Source organism: Oncorhynchus clarkii, chromosome 13, assembly GCF_045791955.1.
Source record: "Oncorhynchus clarkii lewisi isolate Uvic-CL-2024 chromosome 13, UVic_Ocla_1.0, whole genome shotgun sequence".
Lineage (NCBI taxonomy): Eukaryota > Metazoa > Chordata > Actinopteri > Salmoniformes > Salmonidae > Oncorhynchus > Oncorhynchus clarkii.
Genome location: NC_092159.1, coordinates 44,820,405 through 44,845,018, shown reverse-complemented (window position 1 = coordinate 44,845,018; position 24,614 = coordinate 44,820,405). Strand labels below are relative to the sequence as shown.

The window sequence follows — 24,614 nt, the reverse complement described above, 5'->3', positions numbered from 1 at the left end:
TAATTCGGATTTGAAACGTATTCGTGCTGCCACCTAGCGTATAAGGGGACATTTATCTGCTTCTTGTGGGCTCGCTCTCAACCCCATCGAACACCTTTGGGATGAATTGGAAAACCGACTGCGCGCCAGGACTAATAACCCAACATCAGTGCCCGACCTCACTCATGCCATTAGACTAGCCTATAAACCATTTCGAGTTAGGCCTAGTACAGAGTTCTGAGACTAGTGTAAATCAGCTGAATATGGATGAATCACACGGGTGTATAAACATGCATTTTATTGCTTGTAAAACGAGGGTACTTTACAAAGATATCACATGCCCTACATTAAATATTAAAGACACTTGTCAAAAGACAGTTGTCTACTTTATCATCTCCTCACAAAATACATGATACAAAAAAAAAAAACATTGGCTCATTGACGCAACACTAGACATTTTGTGGCACAAACAATCATGCCTACACAATGTTCGGAGGTTGGGAAAGAATCGCAACATGCATCTTCTTAGCCTCATCAAAAATCCTTGCAAGACGACATTTCATCGAACTTCTACATGCAATTCTCCAGTCACAGAAGGCACTATATGAAACAGAAAGCACACATTCAAATGACTTGTATCTACACAGAGGAATGAGTGATTTCCAAGTTGGCTTCCCAGGAATTTACAGTACCAAACCACTTTCTCTGTATCAATCCCAATGGTAAATTGTTATAAAGTTTAACTTCACAATGGAGACCCACATTGTATGATGATATATTACACTGAATAAAGATACAAATTGGTTTGCGAAGTAAAATGCGTACAATGACAATCACCGAGAAACCATTGTTGATATACAATATTAAGGTTGTTCCACCTCAAAAAGCACAAGAAAAAGGCTTGAAACCCACCGTCTCAAACGGTCCTAAAATTGTTTATGTAGTTATTTGTAAGAGATACGATTAGCATTCCTGAAACATTATTTTGTTAATATATAATTTGATCTCATAAATTAAGCTAATTGATTGCGCCCAAATTGGACTAAACTTCTTCTTACCAATGAGTAAGGCCCCAAAAAATGCCAATACCACTCCAACATCTAGTATAGTTTCAGTTATGTTCAACAAGTTCCTTGAATATTCCAATAAGTGGCAGCTTTCTGAGAGCTATCCCTATGGTGCAATTCTCATATGAATATTTTTTCTACAAGTCCAAAACTTTGGAGAAATGGGCTAGGGACTAAAATGTGACAACCCTAATAAAATACATTGCAGTCATGTTTTTCAATAAAATTATTAGGAAACAGCATTGCGATTAGTGAAATCTAGCATTAAATCCAACCCAATACCATTACAAAACACTATACACTGTATGTTTGAGACTTATACCATTGAAGACCATAATATTGAAACCATTAGAACTGCTATAGCTTAAATGTTTTTCTTGTTCACCAGGGATGGTCTAACAGGAACTAATCCAGACCTTTTTTGAAGGGAATAAACCTCACACAAGGGGGCAGTTTCCTGGACACAAATTAAGCATAACATGACAAACTCAATTGCTTTCATAGAGGACTGGCTTGAAATCGAGGATGACCACACAATGTATTTTCATAATGAGCCAAATCTATTGGTTGTGTTTACAAAGTTGCAAAGGAAATGTTGTGATCTATTCAATAAACACAAGAGACCAGAAAAATTGATGAGTGCGGCAGTATAGCAGGACCACTGCATCTAGTGGTCAAAACCTAGTACTTTCACACTACTTTATGGTAAATAATGCAAGTAACTTCAATTACTCATTTCTCTGAAGGGGATAAGAAAAACAATCACCACCAGATTCATAGGGAATACATTACATAGTATGGAGAAGCAGTACTCCAAGCAGCAACTTCATACTACTTGTTAAAACATAGAGAACTGATACTGTCTGCTGATTGTTGGGGTTGGATTGGCATGTGATGTGTTGTGTGGTGAGTCTGCAGGTGGCTTTTGACAATGTTATTAGATTCGTCATGTCTTACTCATTAGTAGGAAGAAGTTTGGTCCACATTTGAATCCTATAAATTAAAAAAAATGCCAATTTGGGTGCAATCACTTAATTTGATCTCTGAGAAAGGTAAGTTTCAACAAAATAATGTTTCAGGAATGTCAATCTTTCCCGTTGCCAATTACAGAAACTATTTTGGAACAATCTTGAGATGGTGGGTGTCATGGCTTGCTGAAATGGCATGGAATGACTCAGTCTGTACAAATCCACGCTCAAATGAAAATAGTTTTGTTTTTGGCGAGAATTATATCCTGCTTCCTTATTCAGCTTTTGACAGTAGCCAACATGTAGACCAACTGTTTATATGTTGGCTACTGTCAACATGTAAATAGTAGGTCTACATGTAGGTAGGTATGCAGAGAAAGGTAATCCAGTGCTGTTTCAGGTCACAAATACATCACAGCAACAGTCTTTCCACAAATAATCCAGTTTCTCAGACCAATATTTTTCACTCACTCTCGCACATCAACAACAGAAAAAAGTTTAAAAAGTGCAGATAAAAATTTGTTCAACCCAGTGTAATATGACCGATCAGCTGATACTAGTCTATGCCGCTCATCGGCTGAATGATTGAAAGCTAAGGCACTATCGTGGTCCCCCGAGCCGGCATCTTCTGGTGCGAAGACTTCTGCTCCTCTCCTATTTGTCACCATTGTGCCCACACAACTAGAAAAACCCCAAAAATTAGGCAATTACAGTTTCATCATAGAAGATCAATGTAATCAACTATTTCAAAGTTGTGTGAGCATGACTATGTATCGCTTAATAATGAGCTACGTCTATACCTCTGTGTCTCTGAGCAGAGCCCTTGAGGCGGTGTCTCAGTGTTCCAGGCTGTTGCCTAGTTTCTGGCCCTCCTGCAGGGCAACCATGGCCAATCTCAGGTGCTCCCTAAGGCTCTGGATCTCCCGCTCGCTCCTGCGCTTCATACCACTCAGCTCCCCGTGCACCTCTTTATACCGCTCACAGGCCGACTGCTTCTCCTATAGGGGTAAGGGCACACAGACAGAGGTTTATCAGATGGACAAAGTATACCTCTTCCACTCTGGGCAGACATACAATGTTGGGATGGACAGAAGAGCCTGAGGACTTGTTTCTTTGCTCTTGTGATTAACTTGGAGCCAGTAACCACACAAGATAGCTTTGCTAACTTGTAGATTAACATTCCAGTTTGTGTGTAGAGTTAAAGTAGTCTCCAGCTACACATTGTTTAAAAACAAAACCGACACATGTGTAGCTATGGGGAAAAACAGAAGGGGTTGGCAACCCTGGTCCTGGAGTGCTGCAGGCACTTCATGTTTTTGATTGAACTGACTTGAAGACCAGGTGTGTTGAATTTAGGCAGTCACCGAGCTGATCAATTAGCTCAGTTGGTCAGATGTGGAGCCTAATTGGAACAAAATCCTGCAGTACATCAGGAACAGGGTTGCTTAGACTGTTGACAACCGATAAACTATTTTGTCTCAAAATGTCACTCAAATGCATTGCTAGTTGTTGGCTAGCTAGCGAATTCTAGCCATATTAGCATAAACATGACATCTGTCAAAACAAAACACGGTATCAATAAGATATAACGAGCCACCTGTGATTCCCCATATGGCAGCTTGTTGTGGCTAATTACACAGTAACGGAATTATTCCGTTTTTTTTTCACTCTTTCAAAACTCTTAAATATCTTCTCCGAATTAAGATTCAAAGATGTCTGCAGAAAGAATGCGGTGTCAGCTATGACATGGCACCGTGAGTTTATTTCGGTTATTGAAGTACAGTAAGTGAAGTGGATTTACACCTGGTAACTGAATTACGATAACGAAATTACATCATGGTCCCTGGCCCAGCGTCGTCCAGGTTTGGCCGGTGTTGGCCGTCATTGTAAATAAGAATTTGTTCTTAACTGACTTGCCTAGTTAAATAAAAAATGTAAATAAAAGTATTGTATTTGACTGCACGCTGTGTTCTACTCACTGTACTATCCAAACTTGTGAAATACGTCTATGATGGGCCGGACCAAATCTGAACCGATCTGCGGACATTAACATCAAGGCTAGGGTGGACTGACCAAATCTGAACCGATCTGCGGACATTAACATCAAGGCTAGGGTGGACTGACCAAATCTGAACCCATCTGCGGACGTTAACATCAAGGCTAGGGTGGACTGACCAAATCTGAACCCATCTGCGAACGTTAACATCAAGGCTAGGGTGGACTGACCAAATCTGAACCCATCTGCGGACGTTAACATCAAGGTTAGGGTAGACTGACCAAATTTCGACATCCCTTGTCGGTCGGTGCTCAGTGGGTGAGGATGCTAGTTACAGTTAATGGAATGAAAGGGGGCTCATGGGTAGGTTTAAGTAAGAGCTGGGAGAGGTGACATTAATGAGAGGGCTTGTCCAGACAGACATTTTTAACACGCTTGGTTTGACCATCAGACAAAGTAAAACAGTTATGAGCTGAACATAACAGAATTCCAGTGGAAGGGAAAACAGTAGCAGGTGACCCAACTTGTTTGTGACTAGAGCTGTGGCGGTCATGACAGTTTGTCAGCAGGTTATTGTCATGCACGCTTAGTATCCCCAGGCCTCCAAGCTGCCTACACCTGATGCGCACCTTTGCAAAATCTAATAAATAAATTGATTATACACCATCACAATAAATCCATTATTTATTTTAGTCAGGTCAAAAGAAACATGATATGAAGAAAATGTATTTCAGAAGAACAGAATACGAGTTGACCTACTGCATGTTAACTGGCTATTACACTAGATTTAGAGTTATTTGGCAATGTTAGTTGTGAATGATACAAACCTTAGAATGTCTTAGAAACATATGGGCTGCATGACGTGACTATAGGCTATTGAGGATTTGAGAAAGTAGCAATAAAAGCTAGTGCTCTGTTCCTTGCCTCAGTCTGCACAGCTGTTCTCTCAAGTGATCATATTTTCACCCATCAGACTATTCTAAATTGAAGCTCGTCTTTACTAACATGTATAATTAGTTTAATTTAGAATGGCACATTATCAAATGGGAAGGAACAGGGTGAAAAGACAAGTCATCTGTATGCACTTGAATAGTGAATGGAGGCTGCGCGCTTTCCCACCAGTGATGACGGATAGGCCACTTCGGTTTCATAGCAGAGCATGTGCTTTTATGAGCAGCCGAGAAATAAATATCACAACACTTATTTCACTCCATGCTTCACACGGTTTGAGGGGCATGCTCTCGCTGAGCAACAGGTGATATTCTTCCCAAACTGTATGCCATGGGCTCCCCAACCCTGTTCCTGCAGCTACCCAGTACTCTGTATGCCATGGGCTCCCCAACCCTGTTCCTGTAGCTACCCAGTACTCTGTATGCCATGGGCTCCCCAACCCTGTTCCTGCAGCTACCCAGTACTCTGTATGCCATGGGCTCCCCAACCCTGTTCCTGCAGCTACCCAGTACTCTGTATGCCATGGGCTCCCCAACCCTGTTCCTGCAGCTACCCAGTACTCTGTATGCCATGGGCTCCCCAACCCTGTTCCTGCAGCTACTCAGTACTCTGTATGCCATGGGCTCCCCAACCCTATTCCTGTAGCTACCCAGTACTCTGTATGCCATGGGCTCCCCAACCCTGTTCCTGTAGCTACCCAGTACTCTGTATGCCATGGGCTCCCCAACCCTGTTCCTGTAGCTACCCAGTACTCTGTATGCCATGGGCTCCCCAACCCTGTTCCTGCAGCTACTCAGTACTCTGTATGCCATGGGCTCCCCAACCCTGTTCCTGTAGCTACCCAGTACTCTGTATGCCATGGGCTCCCCAACCCTGTTCCTGCAGCTACCCAGTACTCTGTATGTCATGGGCTCCCCAACCCTGTTCCTGCAGCTACCCAGTACTCTGTATGCCATGGGCTCCCCAACCCTGTTCCTGTAGCTACCCAGTACTCTGTATGCCATGGGCTCCCCAACCCTGTTCCTGTAGCTACCCAGTACTCTGTATGCCATGGGCTCCCCAACCCTGTTCCTGCAGCTACCCAGTACTCTGTATGTCATGGGCTCCCCAACCCTGTTCCTGCAGCTACCCAGTACTCTGTATGCCATGGGCTCCCCAACCCTGTTCCTGTAGCTACCCAGTACTCTGTATGCCATGGGCTCCCCAACCCTGTTCCTGTAGCTACCCAGTACTCTGTATGTCATGGGCTCCCCAACCCTGTTCCTGCAGCTACCCAGTACTCTGTATGCCATGGGCTCCCCAACCCTATTCCTGCAGCTACCCAGTACTCTGTATGCCATGGGCTCCCCAACCCTGTTCCTGTAGCTACCCAGTACTCTGTATGCCATGGGCTCCCCAACCCTATTCCTGCAGCTACCCAGTACTCTGTATGCCATGGGCTCCCCAACCCTATTCCTGCAGCTACCCAGTACTCTGTATGCCATGGGCTCCCCAACCCTGTTCCTGCAGCTACCCAGTGCTTACATTTGGGAAACCAAGTGAAATCTGTTCGGGAACATCGATAGTAACATGTTTTCGCAACAAAACATACTTGATCAAACTGTTGACAGTCCCTCTGCACGCTCGAAAAAAGGAATAAAAGGAGAGAGTGTAGGAGATGGAAATGCATGGGGGTGAGATTCTGTATAGCTAAAAAGGTTGTGTTTCACCCAATTAATTATGAAAATATATATATATATATTTTTAAATCCCCATTACTAGGCTATTCAAAATAGCCCTGCACAATCAATGAACCAACAACAATGCTTAGGGCTAGTCATTCTCTCCCAGACTCATGGATAGAAATGTTGGAGAACAGCATAATGTAACCAGTATGTATAACAACAGTTCACACTCAAAGGTGATTACTCAAATGTGTTTAATTTTGGAGTATAGGCTAGAGCAATGTCTTTGGCACATCTGTTTGGTTTGATGTTTTTTTCTGCCATGCGTAATATGCGGTAGGCTATGTAGTGTATAATGACACAATCATAATTATAATAATTCAGCCTATGCGTAAGCATAAGCTCTAATATGCATATGGGTGTTTTGAATTTATCATCACCTTAGAGAGCTGTCCATTTCATTGTTAAGCTTTGAAAAAACATCCACAATGACCATGTTTTACACGGTTTCAACCTGCAGTTGAACTTGATCATCACAGTGATGTGAGTTCTAAAAGTATAATAGGCCTACAGTTTTGATCATAAGTGTTTTATGTTACTTTTGACTGCATTTGCATTGATGTTCGTGGTTAGAGGGACAATAGAGCCCTGAGCACCAGGCCATTAGGACCTGATAGTTGTTAGCAAGTTGGGTACTACCAAAGCACGTGTAGATTGCATATCAGGAGATCGTGAATCAACAGTCACGTGGAATTTTACTGTGGTCATGACTGCAGGTGAGGCGGTAAAACAGTCACTGCAACAGTCCTATTTGTGACTTCCGATTGTCCATTATAGCAAATTCAGTTGCAGTAATTCCTTTAGATTTTTTTGTAATAACGAGATTTAACCACTTAATAATTCAAAAAATGTATGAGTAAAATCACTATAACTAATTGACAGGTCGACCATTACTTGTTCCTTACAGTGCATTCAGAAAGTATTCAAATCCCTTGACTTCTCCGACATTGTTACATTACAACCTTATTTTAAAATGCATTTCTCAATCTACCCACAATACCCCATAATGACAAAGCAAAAACAGGTTTAGAATTTCTTTGCAAATGTATAAAAAAGAAAACAACTGAAATATCACATTTCCATAAGTATTCAGACCCTTTACTCAGTACTTTGGTAAAGCACCTTTGGTAGTGATTACAGCCTCAAGTCTTCTTGGGTATGACGCTACAAGCTTGGCACACCTGTATTTGGGGAGTTTCTCCCATTTCTTCTCTGCAGATCCTCTCAAGCTCAGTCAGGTTGGATGGGGAGCGTCGCTGTACAGCTATTTTCAGGTCTCTCTAGAGATGTTCGATCGGGTTCAAGTCTGGGCTCCTTGAGTGGCCCACCCAGACAGTCAGAGACTTCTCCCAAAGCCACTCCTGCATTGTCTTGGCTGTGTGCTTAGGGTCATTGTCCTGTTGGAAGGTGAACCTTTGCACCAGTCTGGGGTCCTGAGTGCTCTGGAGCAGCTTTTCATCAAGAATCTCTCGGTACTTTGTGCCGTTCAACTTTCCCTCGATCCTGGCTAGTCTCCCAGTCCCTGCTGCTGAAAAACAGCCCCACAGCATGATGCTGCCACCACCATGCTTCACCGTACGGATGGTGCCCAATTTCTTCCAGAATTGACACTTGGCGTTCAGCCAAAGAGTTCAATTTTGGTTTCATCAGAGAATCTTGTTTCTCATGGTCAGAGTCATTAAGGTACCTTTTGGCAAACTCCAAGAGGGCTGTGATGTGCCTTTTACTGTATGCGGTATTGTGTGTATTGATGAGGATTTTTTTTATTTTTGAAATGTAACAAAATGTGGGAAAAGTCAAGGTCAAGGAATACTTTCCAAATGCACTATGTCGTGGCTGAATCATAATTAGTTGGGTAACATAGATAAGATGTTTTATTTACATAATGCTTGTGAGAGATATTTGTCATTAGGATGTTTTCTTTTGGCAGTTGCATTTTCCTCTCTCTTCTCCAGGGCTTAGTCACTAGGGGCCCAGAGAGGGGAGAGGTCAGGCTTGCCTTCATATGTCAATGTATCTGTTAAACCATGTGATGCTATGAAGAATATCAGAAGGGGAGGAGGACAGAATGGAGGCTTGTCTTCTGATGGGAATGTGTCTGTAACTATTGTATGTCCCCTCTGAGGTTGCCCTGATCTTGATTTGGTATATGACCTAAGAGGCTCACTGTCTTTTCTGATCTTGTCCAGGAGGGGGTGTATTTGAGATGGGAGTATCTAGAATTGACAATTGATATATGCCATTGGATGAGGTAATGGTTTGGTACTATGTTGTACCAAGAACGAGATAACAACTTTGTTTAGGAGACCAAACTGAACGATAATTTATAGCTAATGCTGTCTGGCTATGGGATACTCCTCTCTCAAGTAAAGTCTTTCTTTGTAATGTTCTGATCTGTTATTCGTCATGTGAGTTGAGATGGGTGTGTCTTGGCTATAAATGATACTAAGAATTGTTTTGTAAGCACTCTCAGAGAATTCATTTATAGACACTGAATTGATCTGAGAGTCAAACAGGGTTATGGTGAAGCTCATATAATTAAAAGATGGACTTTATAATATAACTCTGACTTGTGTGTGGTTTGCTCTCTCAATGTTTAGTAATACAGGAAATTACCACAACAACTGTATGAACTTTCATTATCTTCCCTGCTCATGAGGGAGAGAAATTAGAAAATATCTTAGTTTTTGGTAATGAAACTACAAAGCAATATTTCTTAGATTTACAGAAGGTAAACAATTTCTCCAAAATGAAACAAAGTGCTGATATTAGTTGGCAGGGGTCTTTACTTCAACATTCTGTGTTTTGATGCATTTCTAATACCTTTTAATACTTTTTCTGGTAGAGGTTTTCTAAGACTCATTTTCCATCTGTTTATCCACAAATCAAGGCCTTCACTTATGCCACATTTTTAAATTGGAAAATGGTTGAAAATGTATCAATAGCTAGGTTTCCATCAAATTGGCGACAGATTGTCATGTGAATATTCAAAAATATGCATAAAAACAAGAGTATGCAAATTTTCCCATCATTGATGTTTCCATCAAATTGACTTGTGGATAAAAGGCTGTGTGTGCGTGATGACGTAATGCACATAAACATATATTTTGTGGTACCGAATAAAAAATACAAGTTAAATGAGTTTCCATCACATTTTCAACTCTACTGATGGTTCTCACTAAAAGTTTTTGCGTTATATAGCGAGTGTACCCACTCTGGTATTGGCAAATGCACTCAAGCCAATAGTTCGCAGATGACCCTAAATGATGAGATTATTATGGATAAAAAAGTGAGAATTTCTATTTGTCAAACAACAGCCAAGCATTGATGATCATGTCACCAGAACAAGACCCTCAATATTGGAAACAAGCATAAAGCTCAACACCTTGCATTTTCACCACCCTTTGAAGTACATCATTGATTTAATCTGTAATCTACTAAACAGCATGCTTTCCTACTAAACAGCATGCTTTCCTACTAAACAGCATGCTTTCCTAATAAACAGCATGCTTTCCTAATCAACAGCATGCTTTCCTAATCAACAGCATGCTTTCCTAATAAACAGCATGCTTTCCTAATAAACAGCATGCTTTCCTAATAAACAGCATGCTTTCCTAATAAACAGCATGCTTTCCTAATAAACAGCATGCTTTCCTAATCAACAGCATGCTTTCCTAATCAACAGCATGCTTTCCTAATCAACAGCATGCTTTCCTAATAAACAGCATGCTTTCCTAATCAACAGCATGCTTTCCTAATCAACAGCATGCTTTCCTAATCAACAGCATGCTTTCCTAATCAACAGCATGCTTTCCTAATCAACAGCATGCTTTCCTAATCAACAGCATGCTTTCCTAATCAACAGCATGCTTTCCTAATAAACAGCATGCTTTCCTAATAAACAGCATGCTTTCCTAATAAACAGCATGCTTTCCTAATAAACAGCATGCTTTCCTAATAAACAGCATGCTTTCCTAATAAACAGCATGCTTTCCTAATAAACAGCATGCTTTCCTAATAAACAGCATGCTTTCCTAATAAACAGCATGCTTTCCCGATGAGTCGTAGTAGGAAGATCACACAACGTCATCCCGACTCCAGGTTTACCTACATATCATAGCAATATTTGCGCATAAAAGCTTTTCCACTGACGTTTCTTGCGTCATTTTACCGACACAAAAAGATGCCACCTTGTCTAGTGTATTTTGTTGTGTCGATTTGGAAAGTTTACCAAAAAAATGTTGTTTTCCATCAGGCCTGTCGTGAATGTTTTTCAAATATTTTTTACTCACATTGGCTGGAAATCTGGTTTATGCATTAATTTCCCAAAAATATATATTCTTATCTTTCATTTGGTGCTTATGGGTCCTTTTACATGGACATGCCCCGAGTCATCTGACCGGTCAGAATTATAATGCATGTCTTCCGGCCACATCGATACACACGCATCATTTGTGACGTTGTCAGCCAACCCGTCTACAGATGAAAACATTAGACCTTTATGCCTGCAAACAAATACACAGTGAACCAGTACCGTGTTCAGGAACTGAAGTTCGTTCCTCAGACAGCTGATCTCCTTGTGCAAGTACTGCACCTCATTCTCCTTCACCCTGAGAAGAACCTGTGACAAAACATCATATTATTACAAGCTAACAAGAGTGATAAACCCAACATCTAAGACACTGAGCAAACAAATAGCAACTGTCCATAAAAACATTTTTTAGAAGAAACATTTACTCTGTCAAAATTTACTACAAAGTGTAAATAGGATGATTTTGGTCATAAAGTCAGTCTCATCCAAAATAGAGTTTTGTGAGACTTGTCATCGTAACCGCAACTCAGCGTAAATGAAAGTTGGGTTTGTTTCAATCCTGCCCACATCCGGTAATCGTCAATTCGGAGTACAGTAGCAAGCAACCCGATCGTAACGCCTGTGGCAACTTTGGGTTCACTAGTTGGGGACCATCGGTAAATTACACAATGTACATGGAAAAATATGTTAAAAGTCCAATAGCTCCAAATTTCAGTGACTTAACCTCCAAATATAAATTGTATTAATTCAACTAGCCCCGGAGGTAGGCTATCCAAAGTCAAACCAATTTTGCCACGGTCGCACAATAGCCGACTGAAGCTAAGTGGCAAAATAACTCACTCTTCCCACCTGCGAACACACACACACACACACATCAAACCACAACCCAAAACAACTCTCGGTTTAATTTAGTCATGGCCACAAGCATTTCTTAAATGAACCAAATCTAAAAACTAGGCCAAATCAGGAAGTGCAGTCACCCTTTAACAAATTAACTTGTGTGTTACAAACACCTTTGGTGTCTCCATGGGGCACAGCGTCCAACAGGGGGCAGTGTGTTTCAGTGTACAGTCAATGATGCATTTATGTACAAATTCACACCACACACATTCAAGGCATTGCCCTACATAGTAACCAACTGCACGCTGCCTTTCATAATCCCTTCCCTTTCTATTCAAACATGAGAAGTGCCCCCTATGTCACTGTTGTAGGTAGAGAGGCTTATGGTTGAGGGGCTCTCTACATCTTATCTCCTCCCCTCTTCCTGACCCACCTCCAGCTCACAGGACGGCCTGTCCTGGTTGTTATGGGAAACACCCTCCGACCCCTGGCCCGTGACGATGGAGTGCATGCGGCTGATCTCCTCTGTCAAACAGGCCTGTAGGTCCTGAAAGGTGAAAACATTGACAGTATTTGAGCATACTGACAAACCGCTGAATGTGTCATATGGATAGGCATTGCTTGTCTAGAACAGAAAGGTGTTAGGGTAGACTAGGCTAAATGCACAGGACCAGCTGACCTCCAGACTCCTGGCTCACCTGGTTCTCTTTCCTCAGCTGTTCCAGCTCGCTCTCCTTGCGAGTAATGTCTTTCTCCCTCTCCCCGTTGTTCTGCTCAGCCCTGTTCAGCTCCAGACACTTCTGGGAGTACCTCTCAGACAGGCCAGACAGCTCCCTCTGCAGGGCCTGGGTCTCTAACCTGAGGGGACGAGAGAGGATAAAAACATTTAATTTATATAAACTGTATATTACAGTAAATACTATATTATGCCAGAGATTAAAAGCAAAACTGGAGACAATACTGGTATTCTGTAGAAAACATGACACACTGCACTGGCTGTGCACAGTCAAAACAGTAGTAGCCATGCTGTGTTTACATGGCAGACCATTACATGAATAACCGTGAAAATGGTGGTGAGGGTGGGTGTGCTTTGTTCTGAGTAATTATGTTTTAATTTTGGTACAACAGTGGTTTGGTACAAATATTTTGGTACAACAGTGGTTTAGATGGAAACCTCTGCCCACACCTATTAACCACAAATGCAAAAAGAAAATCATAATTGACACACACACACACACACACACACACACGTAATGTCATGTTCATTAACATTGTATGCGCAACAGATCCCTTGACTTTTTGCACATCGTTACAGCCGGAATTTGAAATAGATTCAATTGTGTCACTGGCTTACACACAATACCACAATGTCAAAGTAGAATTATGTTTTTAGAATTTAACAAATTAATCAAAATATGAAAAGCTGAAATGTCTTAAGTCAGTAAGTATTCAACCCCTTTGTATTGGCATGCCTAAATACATTCAGGTGTAAAAATGGGCTCAACAAGTCACATAATAACTTGCATGGACTCAGTGTTTAATATGGTTTTTGAATGACTACCTCATCAAATACTATTATCTGTAAGGTCCCTCAGTCGAGCAGTGAATTTCAAACAGATTCAACAACAAAGACCAGGGAGGTTTTCCAATGCCTTGTAAAGATCACCTATCGGTAGATGGGTAAAAAAACAAACATTGAATATCCCTTTGATCATGGTGAAGTTATAAATTACAATTTGGATGGTGTATCAATACACCCAGTCACTACAAAAGATACAGGCATCCTTCCTAACTCAGTTACCGGAGAGGAAGGACACCTCTCAGGGAATTCACCATGAGACCAATGGTGACTTTAAAACAGAGTTTAATGGCTGTGATGGGAGAAAACTGAGGATGAATCAACATTGTAGTTACTCCACAATACTAACCTAAATGACAGAATGAAAAGGAAGCCTGTACATCTCAAGGGTGATCAATGGAAACAGGATGCACCGGAGCTTAATTTCAAGTCTCATAGCAAAGGGTCTGAATATTTTTGTAAAAAAAATGCTCAGTCAGTCAGTTTCGCTTAGTCACTATGGGGTAGTTTGTGAAGAGTGCTGAGAAACATTTTTTTCCCCTTCCATTTTAGAAGGCTTTAAAACTTATGGCTTGAACCCTGCTAACGGGATCGATATGACAACAGCCAGTGAAAGTGCAGGGCGCCAAATTCAAAACGACAGAAATCTCATAATTAAAATTCCTCAAACATAGAATTATTTTACACCATTTTAAAGATAAACTTGTTAATCCCACCACAGTGTCCAATTTCAAAAAGTCTTTACGACGAAAGCACACCAAACGATTATGTTAGGTCTGCACCTAGTCACAGAAAAACACAGCCATTTTTCCAGCCATAGAGAAGTCACAAAAAGCAGAAATAGAGATAAAATGAATCACTAACCTTTGATGATCTTCATCAGATGACACTCATAGGACTTCATGTAAATATTGTTCGATAAAGTTCATATTTATATACAAAAATCTGAGTTTACATTGGCGCGTTGTGTTTAGTAGTTCCAAAACATCCGGTGATTTTGCAGAGCCACATCAATTTACAGAAATACTCATAATAAACATTGATAAAAGATACAACTATTATGCATTAAATTATAGATACACTTCTCCTTAATGCAACCGCTGTGTCAGATTTCAAAAAAGCTTTACTGAAAAAGCACACCATGCAATAATCTGAGTACAGCGCTCAGACAACAAATCAAGCCATACAGATATCCGCCATGTTGTGGAGTCAACAGAAGTCAGAAATAACATAAATATTCGCTTACCTTTGATGATCTTCATCAGAATGCACTCCCAGGAATCCCAGTTCCACAATAAATGTTTGATTTGTTCGATAGTCCATCATTTATGTCCAAATACCTCCTTTTTGTTTGCGCGTTTAACCCAGTAATCCAAATTCATGACGCGCGAGCAGACGAAAAGTCACAAGGTCCCGTTACAGTCCGTAGAAACATGTCAAACGAAGTATAGAATCAATCTTTATTTAAGATTTTATGATAAACATCCTAATGTTCCAACCGGAAAATTCCTTTGTCTTCAGAAATGCAATGGAACTCAAGCTAACTCTCACATGAACCCTGGTTGGATTTTTCTCAGGTTTCTGCCAGCCATACGAGTTCTGTTATACTCACAGACATCATTCAAACAGTTTTAGAAACTTCAGAGTGTTTTCTATCCAATACTAATAATGATATGCATATATTAGCAACTGGGCCTGAGTAACAGGCAGTTTACTCTGGGAACCTTATTCATCCAAGCTACTCAATATTGCCCCCAGTCAACGTAACAAAATGTGGAAAAAGTAAATGGTTTGAATACTTTCCGAAGGCACTGTACATGTACAAATGACCTCGACTAACCTGTACCCCCGCACATTGACTAGGTACCGGTACCCCATGTATATAGCCTTGCTATAGTTATTTTATTGTGTTACCTTTTATTTTATTATTTACTTCCATTTATTTAGTAAATATTTTCTGCATTGAACTGCATTGTTGGTTAAGGACTTGTAAGTAAGCATTTCACAGTAAGGTCTACACAGGTTGTATTCAGCGCAAGTGACAAAATGTTATTTGACTATAGCATGATCAGAGCATCTGCTAAATGAACTAAATAGAAATGTATATATAAATAAACAATTGCAAAGCATGCTGAGTATTATTCTATTGAGCTCCACCCCAAAACAAGGCCAATAATAATACCCAGTATGCTTTGCAGTTTATTTTGGTATGTACATTTTGGTCATTTAGCAGACACTACTATCCAGAGTGACTTGCTCAACTAGCATATCAGTCATGGCAAGGGAAATGTTTTTGTAACCCTTACTGAGAACATTGTTGCAGTTCGGGGCGGCTAACTGCAAATACATTTTTGTATTTTAAAATACATCTATTTTAATGACATACATTTTAAAAAATAAAAAGGTATTTTGTAGTTTATTTTGATATTGACCTTTATGGCATTTTGTAATTTTGCCCATCCCGGACCATAGGCTTAGTGGTAAACTGCACAGGAGGGGATACTTCAGGCAGAGCTAAATTCAGTAACCTGTAAACTGTTTGTGTTCGTATTTCCAACAGTGCAGTAATATCTAACAATACACACAAATCTAAAAAGTAAGAAATATTAGGATGAGCGATGTTGAAGTCCGGAGTGTATACCGTGCATTCGGAAAGTATTCAGACGCCATTACTTTCATCACATTTTGTTACATTACCTTATTCTAAAATGGATTTCAAAAATTAAGAAATCCCTCAAACTACACACATTAGCCCATAACGACAAAGCAAAAACAGGTTTTTAGATATTTTTGGGATGGTTCCAGGTTTCCTCCAGACGTGACGCTTGGCCTTCGGGGGAAAAAGTTGAATCTTGGTTTGATCAGACCAGAGAATCTTGTTTCTCATGGTCTGAGTCCTTTAGGTGCCTTTTGTCAATGTTCTTGTCAATGGCAACCCGGAACATGTCCCAGATCGTGTGATCATAGTCTTTAAGCAAGGATTCCGATTGGTCAGATCAGCAGTGAATAGACCTTAGCACGGGTACTTCCTGTTTGAGCTTCTGCCTATAGGGAGTAGCAAAATGGAGTCGTGATCCAATTTACCTAAGGGAGGTCGGGGGAGGGCTTGTAGCCCTACCGAAAGGGAGAGTTTTTAAAGTGCGAGTACTGCAGGCGATGTGTTGATAGAACTTCGGTGGCATTTCTCAGATTTTCTTTATTAAAGTCCCAGCTATAATAAATGCGGACTTGGGATATGCGTTTTCCAGTTTGCGCAAGGTCCAGTGTAGTTCCTTGAGAGATTATGCAAATACATTTTTGGGGGGGGAAAGCAACATCGTCACCAACATTTTCTCTCATCCATCTGACCATGCAGACTGCAAAGTGAATGGAAAGAATGTGCTTGTCACTAAATGATGGTACAAAGAAAGGGTGTACTATGTATGTAAGGAATGTGTTTTGAGCACTCACTGCTGCTGTGTGCGTAGGGTCTGTGTGTTGGCACTCCCTCCACCAAGCCTCTTTGCCTTCTCCACCTCTCTCTCCAGCTCCTCCTTGTGGGCCTTCTTCAGTGTCTCCATAACTAAACCACAGAGAGAAAGGGGAAGATGTGATGAAATGCTGTGGTGTTGACTGTTTCATTCTGACGTCACACGCCTCAAACAAAAGTCCTTGAATTGGGGTGCTAATGACATCGATGTACAATTTTGACCCTTGACCCCATGATCCTGTGATCCCTGACCTTTTGCTGTGTCCTGGGTCTCCTCCCTCAGCACCCGGTCCCGGTCCCTCTCCAGCTCTCGGGTCTCGCGGGCATGCTGCTTCTGCAGCTCCTCCAGGACCTGTTTGTGGGCCCGCTCCATGGCCTGAAGGCTGCGGCCGCACGTAGCCTCCCGACCACAGCTACCTCCCCCCACCCTTTCCCCACCACACCCTCCTCCCTGCAAACGCTCCAGCTGCTGCCTCAGAGACGCCACCTGAGTGTCACAAAGGTAGAGAGGCGGTAAAGCTCACTGAAAGAAAGAGGCGGCGGTGTATGTAATTACCGGGTTGAACCGAACTGACATGCGAGTAGTGAAGGGGGATTTGAATGCCATATTCCATGCAGTCATATCAATCCCACACATCAGGTCATGTGTCTCAAAGGGAATGTTAGGGACTGTATGGATCATAGACAAAGGGACAGTGCAAGGAGTAAATTCATCTGGATCAGATTCCAGCAACCCCATGATATGATTGTATGGTCTGAACGAGTCCTAAAACGACCCCCGTGAAGACACAGTAGTCAACAGAACACTATACAATGTTATCACATGACACATCACTCAAAGATGGAATGAGACTTTCAGCAGTGTTTCCACTATCGACATCTGATAAACTCACAGTTCTAGAACCAGAGAAATGTCTTACTTTATTTTTCCGGGCAAACCGGTATTGCTAACTAAGCCCCTATTACACCCTCCTCCTTGGTATTTTGAAGGCTGACAGAGTCAGTATTACTGCAGAGGGCCTGATTACCATCCCGCATGCATAATAGAGCAAGCCTAGTGTTAAAGAGTTAAACTTCATCTGTAGGTGAATCATCTAGATGAAGAGTACATTTGCATTTATTTATTGTGTTTGCAAATTGAAAAACATCTCCACGCACTACCTCCCTCTGCAGCGCCTCATTGGCTGGATGGCTGGACCGTGAGCCCATTGGCAGTAGTGACCTCATCTCCTTTAGTGGCAGCCGCTCAAACTCTGCCCACTTTTTCTCAATTTCCTCCTCTGCTCTTATCCTGGGGTCTGAGCCTACACCCGGCCCTTTCCTCGACAGCACCTGCTCCCATGTGCTACTGGTCACATCTCTGCTCCTCTCCTTCTGCCATTGGGCGTGCTCCCTGCCCTGCCCCTCCCCTGCCTCTCTCTGAGTGGCTGGCAGAGGGCTGGAGGGGATGGGCACTGGTGACAGTTCAACACAGTCAAATCGGCGTACAGAGGAGGTGGTGATTTCTGATCCAGCATCACCGTGGCGAGAAGGTGGTCGATGAGTGGAGGCCAGGGAGCGAGAGTTCTCCTTGTCACTACTGCTGTCAGGCAGTCTGGATGAGAGGAAGGACAGGGAGAGAGAGCGCAGTTATTGTCATGCAAAAGACTGCCTGCCTCACGGTAATTGACAGTTAATTAACAAACACATTTAGCATCTCCAGGCCTCCACACATACAAGCCACTGATGCAGACCTTTGGAAAATCTAGATAAAAATAATGTAATAAATCAACATACACCATCACAATAATCCATTATTTATTTTAGTCAGGTCTAAAGAAACAAGATAACATGTATTTCAGGAGAACAGAATAGGAGTTGGCCTACTGCATGTTATGCCTGGCTATGCTCCATGCCATATACTTGTTCACTAGGCTGACAAGATAAGTCCAGTGCCATCATTTTATATGATTTTATACTTAGAAGAATATAATTTAACTTAGCTGAATAAAATAGAAAGTATATTTTTCCCCATTCGGAATGAGTGCGCATGAGCTTAAAAGCGATCATTTGAAACAGGTCCTATACACTAGATTTATGGTTATTTGGCAACTTTAGTTGTGTATGATACAAACCTTAGAAATCAAAACGTATATGGGCTGCATGATGTGACTACAAGCTATTGAGGATTTGAGAAAGTAGCAAAAAAAAAGTTTGCAGTCTGCTCCTTGCCTCAGGCTGCACAACCGTTGTCTCATCAAGTGAATATTCTATAGGCTAGACCAATTTGGTACCAAATACATCTTAAATCATTTTTTAAATGTTTTTCTGCCATGTGTAACATGCAGTAGGCTATGTATTGTATAACAGCTCAATCAATTTTAATTCAGGGTTTTTGTTCCGGCTTGGGCTCATATAGGCCTATGCATAAGCTCAAATATGAGTATGGGTGTTGTGAATGAATCTTAGAAAGCGCTGTCCATTTCCTTGTCTTAGGCTTTGAACCAACATCCACAATGACCATGTTTTACTCTCAGTTTCAACCTGCTGTTGAACTTCTTTCTTCAAATTCATCATCACAGTAAGGTGAATTTTAAAAGGATGAGACTGTTTTGATGATTAGTGTAGGATGTGACTTTTGATTGCGTTTGAATTGCTGTCAGAGTGGTTAGAGGGACAATAGAGCCCTGAGTACCAGGTCATTAGGACCTGATGGTTGTTAGCAACTTGGGTACTACCAAAGCACGTCCCAAGTACATAAGAGGAGATTACCATGACTCAACTGTCACGTGTAATTTTACTGCGGTCATGACTAATGACTGCCGGTGTGGCGGTAATATGGTCACCGCAACAGCCCTATCACACAATATCACTACATAAAATAAATCCCTGGTGATTCACTATGTAAGCAACATAACATTACACATGATTGTGACTTGAAGTAATCCATAACTGCCCATGGACTTAGTAGCCCACCTGTACACCAGTATAACAAAACAATAGGCCTCCTTATGTGACTTGTGTATTTGCCAGCTGGGACACAGAGGGAGGAGGAACTCACTGTGTAAGGTCTGGAGAGCTGCTGGGCCGAACACTCTTCCTCAGAACCTCAATCCAGTTCCTCCTGATCCCTGCAGTCATAGCTGACATTGTGACAACTGCCTCCCTCGTCTGACCGACAGACAGGAGAGAAGAGTAGAGTAAGAAATGGAAAGGGTGTGGTGAGGGAAAGAGAAGGAGAAAGAGATCATTCAAATACCTGTCACTCATCCTCACATAACATAGAATATACACTGCTCAAAAAAATAAAGGGAACACTTAAACAACACAATGTAACTCCAAGTCAATCACACTTCTGTGAAATCAAACTGTCCACTTAGGAAGCAACACTGATTGACAATACATTTCACATGCTGTTGTGCAAACGGAATAGACAACAGGTGGAAATTATAGGCAATTAGCAAGACACCCCCAATAAAGGAGTGGTTCTGCAGGTGGGGACCACAGACCACTTCTCAGTTCCTATGATCCTGGCTGATGTTTTGGTCACTTTTGAATGCTGGCGGTGATTTCACTCTAGTGGTAGCATGAGACGGAGTCTACAACCCACACAAGTGGCTCAGGTAGTGCAGCTCATCCAGGATGGCACATCAATGCGAGCTGTGGCAAGAAGGTTGGCTGTGTCTGTCAGCGTAGTGTCCAGAGCATGGAGGTGCTACCAGGAGACAGGCCAGTACATCAGGAGACGTGGAGGAGGCCGTAGGAGGGCAACAACCCAGCAGCAGGACCGCTACCTTCGCCTTTGTGCAAGGAAGAGCAGGAGGAGCACTGCCAGAGCCCTGCAAAATGACCTCCAGCAGGCCACAAATGTGCATGTGTCTGCTCAAACGGTCATAAACAGACTCCATGAAGGTGGTATGAGGGCCCGACGTCCACAGGTGGGGGTTGTGCTTACAGCCCAACACCGTGCAGGACGTTTGGCATTTGCCAGAGAACACCAAGATTGGCAAATTCGCCACTGGCGCCCTGTGCTCTTCACAGATGAAAGCAGGTTCACACCGAGCACATGTGACAGACGTGACAGTCTGGAGACGCCGTGGAGAACGTTCTGCTGCCTGCAACATCCTCCAGTATGATTGGTTTGGCGGTGGGTCGTTATGGTGTGGGGTGGCATTTATTTGGGGGGCCACACAGCCCTCCATGTGCTTGCCAGAGGTAGCCTGACTGCCATTAGGTACCGAGATGAGATCCTCAGACCCCTTGTGAGACCATATGCTGGTGCGGTTGGTCCTGGGTTCACTCATGTGGCTGGAGTGTGTCAGCAGTTCCTGCAAGAGGAAGGCATTGATGCTATGGACTGGCCCGCCCGTTCCCCAGACCTGAATCCAATTGAGCACATCTGGGACATCATGTCTCGCTCCATCCACCCACGCCACACCACAGACTGTCCAGGAGTTGGCGGATGCTTTAGTCCAGGTCTGGGAGGAGATCCCTCAGGAGACCATCCTCCACCTCATCAGGAGCATGCCCAGGCGTTGTAGGGAGGTCATACAGGCACGTGGAGGCCACACACACTACTGAGCCTCATTTTGACTTGTTTTAAGGGCATTACATCAAAGTTGGATCAGCCTGTAGTGTGGTTTTCCACTTTAATTTTGAGTGTGACTCCAAATCCAGACCTCCATGGGTTGATACATTTGATTTCCATTGATAATTTTTGTGTGATTTTGTTGTCAGCACATTCAACTATGTGAAGAAAAAAGTATTTAATAAGAATATTTCATTCATTCAGATCTAGGATGTGTTATTTTAGTGTTCCCTTTATTTTTTTGAGCAGTGTAATTGGAACAGTGAAAAACACACTCACCTGTATTTGAAATCCATAGTTCTTCTCTACATCAAACTCAGACACTTTTACACAAGACTTCAGGTCAACCTCCCCGTCCAGATCATCCTTCTGTAAGACACAGTTAGGAACAAACAAGTAAGACTACAGACACATATCAATAACTCACAATGTATCCCTAAGACAATTGCTGCAATAGTCAAAATAACTTTGAAGCCATTGAAAACGTACCTCCTCCGCCCCAGAGTCTCTGTAGTACCTCAGACCAGCATCGGTCAACACAAACCAGTGCTTCTTCCACTGCAGACAGACAAGCCACCAGTTAAACAAGTACTATTCGACCAATCCGACACATTAATGCACACAAGCAGCTAAGTGACAGTTCACAGCAAGACATCATTCAAATCAAGTTAACATGGACCAATGAAACCTATGGAGTACACAGTGTTTAAGACATTAGGACAAGTATAATAAGAGTGCTTAAAGTGATCTATGGGTCATCTGAGTGTTTGTACTGTGAATTCAAAATGAGTTCAAACACATAACATACAAACCTAGCAAACAGATGATACAATGAGCCACAAGCTCATATGAGGACGTTTCATACTCAGTCTTATCCTGCTAGAACATACCGGTTGTGCCTGCCTGGGCACACCAAGCTATTACTGGGATAACACATGGATAGGCTGCAGCTATCGCCTTACGCACAAGCTTTCTCATTAGGAGAGAGGGAAAGAAGGCGAGAGAAAGGAGGAGAGGAATCCAACAAGAAAGCAGAAGGGAAGAGTGCTAGAAAGAAAGAAGAAAACAGATAAACAAGTGATACATGACTTCTGACTAAATAAGACAAGAAAGTGATAAGAAATGAAGAAAAACATGACTTCACCTCTCCATTCTCATCCAGTTTTGACATCCATCCCTTCTTGAAGTTAAGGAGGTCGGGCTACAAGGAAAGACAAAGTGTCAGGTTAACGGAACCGTTTTGAAGAAGTGAGACGAACACAAAAGTAGAACAAAGGATGCCAGTGTAGGATGTTCACAATACAAAGACCAACAGGCGTTTCATGCAGTTAGTGCACCATGGCAAACGCCTACGTGTACATTCAAATGTGTGAGGACATGGAAGTTGAGGGTTTTTAGAAGTGTTAAAGGCAACAACAACAAAAAAGCACACCTTTGGGTGATGAGAGAAGATTGCTAAGGTAACAGTAATATAATCAACGTAGACATGGGGAACTAGAGCAGAACACCATGTAGAGAGATTTGCAAGGTCATTAAATCTACAGTCAGAATGAGACCAGAGGTTTCACCATCTACATCACTAATACTGTAACAGCTTCTAGGGTTCAAACATGGATTATAGATTTAAAAATCAGACTCATGTGTTACTGATATTTAACCACTGCAGCCTCAACTATTTCTAGGAATCCTTTCAGTTTGAGGGTGGTGGGAGCAGGGGAAAACCTGTGAGGTAGTTTACAGAGGTGATCCTGGATCAAGATTAGGAAACGTATTCCATCTACATTCCTCAGTGTGGGTCTTGATCTCCTTCAACCCTCCATCACTGCCTGTTCTCACTGTAACTCATAAGTTGTCACATTGTAACCACCACTGTGCTTTGTTCCAGCAAAACCATTACAAGGTCTGAGGAGCATTAACAGGCAGATGTATGGTTACAGCATGAGGTAGACTTAGAACGACCTTCCCATGAGTTGACTAATGGTAATAAAATGTGTCACCGTGGTAACTATGAGCATGCTGGTGTATGTATGTGTCTCTCAAAACATTTACCCTACAAATGCTTTAATATAGTTTTGAAATTAGATGCAATAAACTAATAGTTGGCAACAGGAAACATTGTTGACAAGCTGTTAACGTTATTTCAGCAAATAGACGTTTTTCGAAGTGCCAGGATGAGGATGACCCACCTGCACACAGAAGTATACCCTTAAAAACACTTGCTTATTAATTTGAAGGGATAAACTATATGTTGTTTGAATAATCGTGCATTTATAGATTCCTCAAAGGCCAATTACAAAGATTCTAAATTATAAGGGATCTAACAAAACAAACGATTGGGGTGAGGTGTTCGTTTGCACATGCAAACAGTCAACATATGGAGCTCAATGTTGCTCCAATAAGAACTGTAAACAATTGGATAACCCTAATGCGCTGACATAAATACAATACGCATACATTTTTGATTAGCCCTGGCAGCCCTTGGCAATGGCATAAATTACAGCCACAGGTACGCAAAAAACAACGTGATGTATAGAAAACAAACTATAAAACGAAGAATTAAAGGCCACGAAACACAAGAATACAGACACACCCACTCCCCGAATTAAAATGTAACCATTTTAACCCCAATGTTCCATGTTGCCGCAAACAATTAAACATTCTTGCAACAATGTCTTGGAACACCGTTCAGTTATAGGCTCAAAAAAAATTGAAATGTAATTCAAGTCGTGGCATCAAGGCACAAGAGCAAACGTACCGTCATGTTCGTCGGACCCAGGAGGCAGTTGAGAGAAAAACAAGTAAACACTTAAATAAAAAATATTGTTGCAATAGGCTACTCGTCCAACAACTTTATTTTGTACCAATGTGATCGGGGTTGAATAATTATTGCTTCAGTTTTCTACCTGCTGACCCGTTCGCTTAAAAACTTGTCTGCCTAGCAGGAAGGCTAAAAAATAAAACAAACCCCGCCATTTCTACCCATCTTGGTCGGTGAAACGTATCTTATCGATCATATGTATTTCCCATGGACTATTTCAACAGAAACTGAAGATCATAGACGTCGTTGACACATACAACTCTTGAAAGACACAATTTCACAACTTTCCTGCCGTTTGTTACGAGGTTTTTCGTTCTATACTCTCGCCCTGTTTACCACTTCCT

General features: G+C 41.9%; 1 protein-coding gene across 3 annotated transcripts; it reads right to left on the bottom strand.

The window, feature by feature from the left end:
- Window positions 1-260: 260 nt before the first annotated feature.
- Window positions 261-24,614, bottom strand: LOC139364849 (TRIO and F-actin-binding protein-like). Of its 3 annotated transcripts, XM_071101996.1 has the most exons (13): window positions 24,208-24,604; window positions 22,597-22,653; window positions 21,942-22,010; window positions 21,732-21,821; window positions 19,926-20,035; window positions 18,047-18,479; window positions 17,138-17,372; window positions 16,867-16,978; window positions 12,536-12,695; window positions 12,271-12,384; window positions 11,220-11,306; window positions 2,815-3,012; window positions 261-2,695 (listed from the first exon to the last, which is right to left on the bottom strand). In XM_071101996.1, the coding sequence occupies exons 1-12, from the start codon at window positions 24,211-24,213 to the stop codon at window positions 2,851-2,853; spliced, it is 1,635 nt and encodes a 544-aa protein (XP_070958097.1). In that variant the 5' UTR covers window positions 24,214-24,604; the 3' UTR covers window positions 261-2,695; window positions 2,815-2,850. The 3 variants fall into 3 exon arrangements, with proteins under 3 accessions (XP_070958097.1, XP_070958096.1, XP_070958098.1); XM_071101995.1 differs by having other exon boundaries at window positions 261-3,012; window positions 24,208-24,614; XM_071101997.1 differs by lacking the exons at window positions 22,597-22,653; window positions 24,208-24,604 and adding an exon at window positions 22,265-22,348 and having other exon boundaries at window positions 2,221-3,012.